At 35.1% G+C, this 10,917-nt stretch overlaps 1 protein-coding gene across 2 annotated transcripts in view; it reads right to left on the bottom strand.

Annotated features, from left to right (window-relative positions):
* Positions 1–5,874: 5,874 nt before the first annotated feature.
* OLFM3 (olfactomedin 3) overlaps positions 5,875–10,917 on the bottom strand; it is a 221,555-nt gene continuing 216,512 nt past the window's right edge. The window contains exons 5-6 of one of the 2 annotated variants that reach the window (XM_010830964.1): positions 7,822–7,928; positions 5,875–6,693 (exon numbers count right to left, since the gene is read on the bottom strand). In XM_010830964.1, coding sequence (XP_010829266.1) covers positions 6,016–6,693; positions 7,822–7,928 — 785 coding nt within the window. In that variant the 3' untranslated portion in view covers positions 5,875–6,015. The remainder of the gene's footprint in view (positions 6,694–7,821; positions 7,929–10,917) is intronic. The other variant, XM_010830963.1, reaches the window with a different exon arrangement.

Here is a 10,917-nt window from a genome sequence, read left to right as displayed (position 1 = left end):
CACAAAGCAATAATTGGATTTGGCTCAGTCATAAAAAAGTCCTATTAGAGGCTTTTTGGTTTTGTTTTGAAGATTAAGGGGACAACTTAATCTTTACAACAACAACTTAATCTTGAGTTCTTATGAAGAAAAAAAATTGCTGTTAATACTAGGATGTTAATTGCTTTGCTATGATCTTAGTTTTTTGAATGTTGAGTTTAAGCCAGCTTTTTCAGTCTCTTCTTTCACCTTCTCAAGAGGCTCTTTAGTTCCTCTTCGCTTTCAGCCATAAGGATGGTGTCATCTACATATCTGTGGTTATTGATAGTTCTCCTGGCAGTCTTGATTCCAGCTTGTGCTTCATCCAGCCCAGCATTTTGCATGATGGACTCTGAATATAAGTTAAATAAACAGGGTGACAATATATAGCCTTGATCTACTCCTTTCCCAATTTTGAACCAGTCTGTTGTTCCATTTTCAGTTCTGTTGCTTCTTGACTGGGATACAGGTTTCACAGGAGGCAGGTAAGGTAGTCTGCTATTCCCATCTCTTTAAGAATTTCCCACAGTTTGTTGTGATCCACACTGTCAAAGGCTTTGGTGTAGTCAATAAGGAAGAAGTAGATGTTTCACTGGAATTCTCTAGCTTTTTCTATGTTCTAACAATGTTGGCAATTTGATCTCTGTTTCCTCTGCTTTTTTTCTAAATCCAGCTTTATATCTGGATGTTCTCAGTTCATGTACTCTTGAAGCCTAGCTTGGAGGATGTTGAGGATGACCTTGCTAGCATGTGAAAGAGTGCAACTATGTGACAGTTTGAACATTTTTTTGGCATTGCCCTTCTTTGGGATTGGAATGAAAACTGACGTTTTCCAGTCCTGTGGCCACTGCTGAGTTTTCCAAATTTGCTGGCATATTAAATGCAGCACTTAAAGAGCATTATCTTTTAGGATTTGAGAGAGCTCAGCTGAAATTCTATCACCTCTGCTAGCTTTGATTATAGTGATGTGTCCTAAGGCCTGCTTGACTTTGCATTCTAGGATATCTGGCTCTAGGTGAGTGATCATACCAACATGATTATCCGTGTCATTTAGATTTTTTTTTTATGGTTCTTCCATGTATTTTTGCTACCTCTTCTTAGTATCTTCTGCTTCTATTAGGTCCATACCATTTCTGTCCTTTATTGTGCCTATTTTTGTATTTTGCATGAAATGTTCCCTTGGTATCACTTGTTCCTTGGAAGAAAAGCTATGACAAATCTAGACAGCATATTAAAAAGCAGAGACATTACTTTGCCTGCCAAGATCTGAATAGTCAAAGCTATGGTTTTTCCAGTAGTCATGTATGGATGTGAGATTTGGACCATAGAAATGGCTGGATGCCAAATCATTGATGCTTTTGAACTGTGGTATTGGAGAAGACTCTTGAGAGTCCCTTGAATAGCAAGGAGATCAAAACAGTCAATCCTAAAGGAAATCAACTCTGAATATTCATTGGAAGTACTGATGATGAAACTAAAGCTCCAATACTTTGGCCACCTGATGCAAAGAGCTGACTCAGAAAAAACCCTGATGCTGGGAAAGGTTGAAAGCAGGAAGAGAAGGGAACAACAGAGGATGAGATGATTGGATGGCATCACTGGCTCAATATACATGAGTTTGAGCAAGCTCTGGGAGATGGTGAAGGACAGGGAAGCCTGGTATGCTGCAGTCCATGTGGTTGCAAAGTGTTGGACGCAACTGAGGAACTGAACAACAACAAATAGCTTAGGGATGTAATTTGGTACTAAACTACATAGATGAGTATGATTTACCAGCAGGTTTCTTGCAGCTCTGTTCCTGAGAACGTGTTTATATTCACCATATTGCTTCATATCTATACCTACGAGTGATGTTTTAAGATGGTTATTTTTATGAAAGTACTAGGAATGCATGACAAGGTACAAATTCATGTTCTTTCTATATTATTTTCAAGTCATGTTCAATAATAATAATTTATACTTGTAAAACTTATGTGGCAATCAGTGAACTGAGCTTCAAAGAAGGTATGTTTTCTGTCAGTTAGTTTGATATTTTGGAGACAAGGCAGACTGCAAATATGATTAAATTCTTCTAAACCTAAATTCTTCTAAACCACATAATTTTCAGGTGTGATTCAGAAAAAATCAGCCTGGTAAAGTCAGTTTGTGGAGGATTTCCTTCTGATTGGTTATGTGGTAAACGCTTTTCTGTTCTTTGTTCAAGAGATTGCCATCAATGGAATTCATCAATTATAGTTAATAACTAAAAGTTTGGTGAAATTGGTTTTTCCTCCACAAGCTAATGTTTTCATTGTGTTTTTTTTTTCTGGTAGAAGTTCAACAATTCAACAGAACACATTTTATTAAGCTCAGGACCTTTTCTGAAGAGTCATTGATTAGGACAAACTATCAGCTAAGAGATTTATGCTGATCTTACTCAATTTTAGGAACAACTCATTCCATGATCTAGATGTTAGTGTGGATACAGGCCACTAAGCTGAATGATATGCAGTGCCTCTGAGCCTTTCCAGAAATGATTGTTTGTAGCTATGAGAAGTCAGAGATTAAGGCTTTATGTCATCCTACAGTATCTAAGTTATAATTACTGTTCCTTGCGTATTGTGCTAGGTAGACCACTTTATAGTAGCTTTTCTCATGGTTCACTTATCATGTGATGATGGAGAGGAAAAATATGCTTTATCAATAAACTGACATTATTTTATATTGTCATATAAGAACTCAGATTGTGCATTTAGTAAAGTGCACATCATACCTACCCTGTCAAGTTAGCAAGACGCCATTTTTAAAATTTATTTATTTTCAATTGAAGGATAATTGCTTTACAGTATTATGTTGGTTTCTACCAAAAGGGTGCCATTTTTTATTCTTTTTTAAAGGACACATATTTCTAGGAGGCTTGGTTTTTAGAAACTATACAGTGTTGATGATTTTTCATATTTGTTCTAACTTGAAGGGATACTTAATTTTGCTGACAGTTGTATCCAGATTTAGCTTTTTCAGAAAATATTTGGTAATCCTGAGTGCTAAGGAGACCAGATAGGGTTTTAAAAAAATCTATTTAAGGAGAATAAAGCTAAGGAATAAATCTATTTAGGGAGAATAAAGCTAATACCATGTAAAATTTACCTTAGTAGAAAAGCAACTGGTTTCATTTGTTTATGAACATAAGTATAATTTTATATTTATGCTTTTAAAATAATTCTTCTGTTTGAAAGATTTGTACTTTTGATGGTACTTTCAGATCTGAAGACTATTTTCTTGATAGTACTAAAAATCGATTTTATGAAAATAAGATTTCATCAGAGAAAATACTATGAATTATAAAGATGAGATATATAAATATGGTGATAGGAACCATAGATAGAGATTTTGAGTTCATGATAAATATTATCACAAACTTATCACTATATGAAATGTTGCATATGGAAACTCACTATTTTCTTTCTTTTTTATCTCTACATTTTGGTAACGCTCTGACACACTGGCATTTTCTGAATGCATAGATGTAAGTGCATGTGCAAGCAGTAAGTATTATGATTCAAGTTCCACAAAAACAAACGTCACACAAACACAGTCAGACCATGATCATATTATTATTTAAATGACATAGAAGTTTGTTAATGATCTGGTTAATTCAGAAAAATACCAGTTAAACAGTTCACTTAGAATTAAAACTTTCTGAGCTTGGATTTCTTTACTGATTGAATAACAAGTATGATTTTAAAACAGTCAATGTTTCCCTCATAAAATTCATTTGTTGGACATTTAAAAAAAAAAAAAAACAGTGATTAGAATAAGTTCTTATTTATTTCAGGCACAAACTGATAATTTATTAAGAAAACACTTTTAAACTAAGTGTTTAATGCAAATCACACTTTTAAACCTATATTACCCCCATTGCAGTGACAGTAGTAAAATCTGTGCTTGCTCTAGCAGCACATACACTATAATTGGATATGGTGATGAACTCTTCCATAGAAAACAATAAAGTGCTTTACAAGCCGTACATCTCACAAAAAAGCTGTGAACATCCAGGTTTTGAATTTACATTGTATCATATTACATTATTTCCTTGAAAGTAATGGAGACCCAGATATCCACTAGAGGCCATCTACTAAAAATTCATTCATTTCTGAAATTGACTTTCTTCATACAAACTCTTGATGTACAAAATATTGGCTTAATATTTTTGTAGTGTGTGTACAATGACAAGTGAGTCCCCTAAATTTTCTAACTCTCAAAAGCAGAGGAGAACATATGTAAGTGTTTCAAAGAGAAGACAGCATTGCAAAAGAACACAGAATGGTCATTAAATCATGCTAATATCTTTTTGTAGGTTAAAAAAAATTGTTAAATTTTAACAATTTCAAGATTGAGTTTTTCATCCTAAAATGTTGATGGTAAGATATTTGAGAATGATATTTTACTTGTGACATTTGAAGTGAATTACTCTTTAAGAATTATTTATTTATACAATGCCTTATCTGATTTATTATATCTTTACTTTACAAAGGAAATGATGATATTATGTATATGTGAAACTAAACATTTACAACAATTTAAGTTATATATTGTTTATTATAGAATATACTTTTTAAATTGTAAAACCAACCCACACTGGTTTCCATAAAACTGCCTTAAGTATGAAGAAAGTACATCCAAAAACCATGACATGTTTCATATATATTGATTATATGTTTTTGGTGTGATTAACATAAGATATTATTAAAGCTCTGTTTTTTTTATTACACCACTTCTGCACACAATGAATCAGGGTAACAAGGGGTTGTCTTTTCATCTTGTGTTCTGAATTGATTATTTAAACATTTAAACCACTTGGGCAACTCCCAAGTTTTCCCACAATTTTCTTTTGTACAAATCTTGCCAACAGCTCTTCAGAATTTATAAGTCTAGATGACATTACAAAAATTTAATCTTAAGAGTTTTCATATGTGCTTCATGTATTTTTAGAATCCTGATATAAGGAGTTAATTATTGCCAGTTGTATGTAAAATTTAAGTTAAAACATTGATATACTTAATTATATAAGAACAAAATTTGAATGTGTAATAAATGAGTAGAGTCCAGTCCAGTTGTGACCATGCTGCATCTTTGCAAGCAACTATATGTGTTGCTCCCAGTGGAGTGAACAGAGTAGCTCATCCTTACTGAATCAGTTTTAGGATTCCATGTCAGTGATCCAATAAACTTGGGGTAAAATAAAGAATCTATGTAAGAGATCTGGCTTGATTTTCTTTTTAGTTTATAATGCTTATGTAAAGGAGTAGGTTGAGAAGATACTTCTTTCTTGACCACTCTCGAAAAGTGACCCATAATGATTACTGAGATTAAACTTCAGTGTATTTTATAAAAAAATATTACTTACTTTCACAGAAGTGAAGAGATACAATTGCACAATGGTGGTTACAATGGTAGAAATACGTATTGCCAATAAAGTGTTAGCAAGAGATTTAAAAATGACTGTACAGCACCGCATCAGAGAATCGTATAACAGCAAAATGATTAATATTATTTTCTCATATAAATAAGATCTTTAAATCTGTTTTAGAAATAAATGAGGGGAAAGTGTTTTTTCCCCTAATTCCTACCAAAATATTTTCTGATGTGGAGCAAAACACAGTAAAAAATGACAGATTAAAAAAAAAAAAAGACATTCATGCATTTAAGCCACCATTAATCTCTGACTCTAATATAAGGCAGATCATTAATCTTTTGTAAAAGTATGACTTTAGCCACTTAAGCTCTTTTAGTGCTTTTCATGACAAGGACATGATAGGCCTTGTAAATTAAGAAGTTAAGATGTGTTTCCAACAGGTTAATTTATACAAGTTCAGATGTTTTTTGAAACACCAACTTTATAATAAAATAATGCTTTGGAGAAATGACGAAAGTTATAATAAAGAGAAAACAGAAGGGGTCCTATAGAGTTGATCACAAATGACACTGTTTAGATTGATGACAACAAATTACATTTGCTTATGTGTCATCCTCAGTCTTAATGATGTGGAAAAGGGTGACATTGAACAGGACCTGGTGACCATTGTTCCAGGCATACAGAGCTCTATCTCTTGCATTGTAGTCAAGCATGGATATGTGAAAGTATTGGTTATGAAAGGGAATGTCCGTGTACTCATATGTGGAGGTTTTGGTGGAATAGGAATAATACACCTTGGCTCCAGTTAAGTGGGAGTTGGTGACATACAGTGTCCCACAGATCATGAAGGATTCCCCTGCACTTCTCTTGGGATAGCCAGTGTTCCAGCTCTTCATCACCTCCAGTGTATCTTGGTTAAGTTGGCTGATGACAATATTGCCTGCATTCTGGTTAGTTGCATACACAGCCCACAGCCCGATTTCATCAGCCATTAAGTCGATGTCAGAGAACCCACCCCATGTGTAAGGATAAACGTTGTGAAAACCAGCATATTCCAGGCTTCGTTGGGCAAGCACTCTCCCCAAATCAAAGCTGTATTTGATGATGATGTTACTCTGATACTTGTTAAAATAGAGTGAGCCATTGTAGACAACATGGTTAGTTCCTGCCCATTTGAAAGGGAGGTTGTATGTTCTTGATTCAGCCCCACTGACAAAGTCAGCAATTGATTTGTACTCACGGACAATTTTATTGTTGGTATAACTGTCCATGTACCAAACCTGGAAAAAAGGGGGAAAATGGAATAATTAAATTATATACGTTTTTGAGAATTCCAAAATAAAGACACTAAGAATCAGGACATATTACTATTGTTATTCTCAGGCTCTGGAATGTTCTCTTTCTACTTACCTGCTGCAGTGTGATAGTACTGCAGACTTTGACAAAAAACAGGGGCATGGCCTATATGGAAAGGAACAATGTACTGCCTTGAAATCGATTTGTTTTTTTGTCCTTTCTTTTTTTATTGTTTTTAAAATTTTTGATCATTTGGTGCTTATCACTGAGTGAACCATATATCAATGCAAAACACATCACTTTGTTCATTTACCTGATCAACTTGATTAGTGATAATTGCAAAAATCATCACATTTGGAAAATTTATTTATTCCACCCCTTGCTCTGAAAAATGTATGGTCTACTTTTGTACATTCAACTTATTTTCCCTTTATGGACACCACAGAACCTTCTAGTAATAATTGTTCATTGGATCATCCTATAGGTACAAGCACCTTTTAATGAAATAATTTTACTAATTAAGCTACTAAACTTAATTGGATATAATTTGTTTGGATATAACTCTTGAGAATCCTAATGTATACTGAGTTCAGTAATAGAACATTAATAGAACCACAGTATGTTTCTAATATATTGATTTTCTTAATATGGATATTGCCAAATACCCGTAAAGTTTCAGCAATGTTTTCTTTAAAATTACCCCTAGATTCTAGGAATATGTGGCTTGTTTAGTGAATTGGTTAACTCTTGAGATTTTTACTTATTTAGTGTTTTTTTGTTTTTTTTTTTTTAACACTAAGGAGCAAATTATAGGAGTATAGGGAGAATTTTGTCCACTTATAATTAGCTCTTTAAAAGCATAAAACAGGTTTAAAACCAATAAAAATTAGGCTCACTATACTGATAAATTATAGGATAGAACATTTTACTAAAGTAAGTTTGACATATATCTGTAGATATGTTAATATTATCAAACTGAAAATATTTGCAAACAGTAAGTATAGTACTTTTCAAGTAGAAATTGATGTCCTTGAAAACAAGTGAATAATCTAGTAGACATAAAATTTAATAAAACATAATTCTAAGCAAAGGTATTTGAGGAAGCAACATACTCTGTTATTTTTCTCAGATGCTAAAGGATCTGTCATCCAAGCACCAAATCGGGTTCCAGATGTCTTGACTGTAATTGGGCCTGTGATTTTCATCAGTTTGCCACAGGCTGAAAATAGAGTAATATAAACATGTTGGGTGAAAATGGCCAATGATTCCAACACACATATTTACACCAACAGCAAAGAAACGAATCCTAAAACAAAACAAAGAGAATTAATATCATTTATTCTAAATAAATGATCATTCATGTTGGGTGCTAAGATTTAACTATAATTTGAATCATAAGTAGTGGCTTTTTCAGTGCTGTAAATCCAAAGTGTGGAGTTTTAAAATGAGAAATTATTTCTATAATCTGGACAGAAATAAATGAAGAAAGTCATTTTACCAATTCAGCTGCTGTTTCTAAGTAGTCAGAAAAGTTAAACTATCCATGGACCTGTTTACCTGATCTTCAGCTCAGCTTCCCCTCACCTCACCCTCTCTCTTCATGCTTTGAGACTTTGGACTACTTTTATAAGCCAGAAAGAATTCTATAAGCTGATTTTCAGTTTCTACTGGTAAATGAGCAGCTCCTGTGAAAGTTATTTTTATAGAATATAATAATAACACTGTAATCACAGTCTGCCTGAATGAGGTAAAGTTTTAAAGGGTAAAATGCCTTTAGGTCTGGTAGAGCAGCCCTAAGCTTTAGTAGAAGGGGAAAAAAAAAAAAAATCCCTCAAAACTCAAGCCCTCAGACCCTGTAGTCCCATGCCATGAAAGATACAGAGTATAAATTGATATAATAAATGATACAAAATAATGACTGCTGAAAAATTATAGTTTTTATCACTCTAGTTATGAATAAAATCTTAGGAAGAGCTTAGACATCATAAGTGCCAAAGTCTAAATGAAAAAGGAACCCAGGCATTTTGTGAATTTTTTTTTTTAACAGCAAAATTTAAAAGTAATTTATCATACACATTCTGAGTGTCTATCAATGTTGACTTTGGTCTAAACAAAAAATATTTCCTATTCATTTATACCACTTTTTCCTTTCTGTTCTTTTTTTTCCACTTAAAAAATTGTTCTAAATGGCCCATGCTGCTTATCCACCTCTGCCTGTCCTTAGAATTGATAAAATTCTCCTTAGTAGCTGTTGGTTCCTGTGTGTTTGGAAAGAAAAGAACAGATCCCCAAAACAAATAAAGGGCAAAACTAATTGTAGCTTTGGACTTATCCCGGCTAATTTTTCTCTATGTATGTTAATCATAAGAATAATTTATAACTGGCAGAATACTAAGCATGCAGCTAGAAAGATGATAAATGCTAACATTATATTTTGTTCTATTACTTTATTGATAACTACACAGTAAGTAATCTCCAGCTTTTTATAAAGTCTAAGCGCAGGAGCAGCCAAGAGGAGCTACCCACCGCCCGAGGCCAGGGACGGCGGCCCAGGCGAGCAACCCCACACCCAAGGAGCAGTGGCTGCGCAGGCGCAGGAGGGCCCAGAGGAGCTATTCCACGTTCAAGGTCAGGAGGGGGGCGGTGAGGAGATACCTCTCATCCAAGGTAAGGAGCAGCGGCTGTGCTTTGCTGGAGCAGCCATGAAGAGATACCCCACGACCAAGGTAAGAGAAACCCAAGTAAGACGGTAGGTGTTGCAAGAGGGCATCAAGGTAGACACACTGAAACCATACTCACAGAAAACTAGTCAATCTAATCACACTAGGACCACAGCCTTGTCTAACTCAATGAAACTAAGCCATGCCCGTGAGGCAACCCAAGATGGGTGGGATATGGTGGAGAGGTCTGACAGAATGTGGTCCACTGGAGAAGGCAATGGCAAACCACTTCAGTATTCTTGCCTTGAGAACCCCATGAACAGTATGAAAAGGCAAAATGATAGGCTATTGAAAGAGGAATTCCCCAGGTGAGTAGGTGTCCAATATGCTACTGGAGATCAGTGGAGAAATAACTCCAGAAAGAATGAAAGGATGGAGCCAAAGCAAAAACAATACCCAGTTGTGGATGTGACTGGTGATAGAAGCAAGGTCAGATGCTGTAAAGAGCAATACTGCATAGGAACCTGGAATGTCAGGTCCATGAATCAAGGCAAGTTGGAAGTAGTCAAACAGGAAATGGCAAGAGTGAACGTCGACATTCTAGGAATCAGCAAACTAAAATGGACTGGAATGGGTGAATTTAACTCAGATGACCATTATGTCTACTACTGCGGGCAGGAATCCCTTAGAAGAAATGAGGTAGCCATCGTGGTCAACAAAAGTCTGAAATGCAGTACTTGGATGCAATCTCAAAAATGACAGAATGATCTCTGTTCATCTCCAAGGCAAACCATTCAGTATCACAGTAATCCAAGTCTATGCCCCAACCAGTAACACTGAAGAAGCTGAAGTTGAACGGTTCTATGAAGACCTAAAGACCTTTTAGAACTAACACCCAAAAAAGATGTCCTTTTCATTATAGGGGACTGGAGTGCAAAAGTAGGAAGTCAAGAAACACCTGGAGTAACAGGCAAATTTGGCCTTGGAATATGGAATGAAGCAGGGCAAAGACTGATAGAGTTTTGCCAGGAAAATGCACTGGTCATAGCAAACACCCTCTTCCAACAACACAAGAGAAGACTCTACACATAGACATCACCAGATGGTCAACACCGAAATCAGATTGATTATATTCTTAGCAGCCAAAGATGGAGAAGCTCTATACAGTCAAAAAACAAGACCAGGAGCTGACTGTGGCTCAGACCATGAACTCCTTATTGCCAAATTCAGACTTAAATTGGATAAAGTAGGGAAAACCACTAGACCATTCAGGTATGACCTAAATCAAATCCCTTATGATTATACAGTGGAAGTGAGAAATAGATTTAAGGGCCTAGATCTGATAGATAGAGTGCCTGATGAACTATGGACAGAGGTTCATGACATTGTACAAGAGACAGGGATCAAGACCATCCCCATGGAAAAGAAATGCAAAAAAGCTAAATGGCTGTCTGGGGAGGCCTTACAAATAGCTGTGAAAAGAAGAGAAGTGAAAAGCAAAGGAGAAAAGGAAAGATATAAGCATCTGAATGCAGAGTTCTAAAGAAC

Source organism: Bison bison, unplaced genomic scaffold (genome assembly GCF_000754665.1).
Source record: "Bison bison bison isolate TAMUID 2011002044 unplaced genomic scaffold, Bison_UMD1.0 scf7180017864519, whole genome shotgun sequence".
Taxonomy (NCBI): Eukaryota; Metazoa; Chordata; class Mammalia; order Artiodactyla; family Bovidae; genus Bison; species Bison bison.
This window is presented reverse-complemented; position numbering and strand designations above follow the sequence as displayed.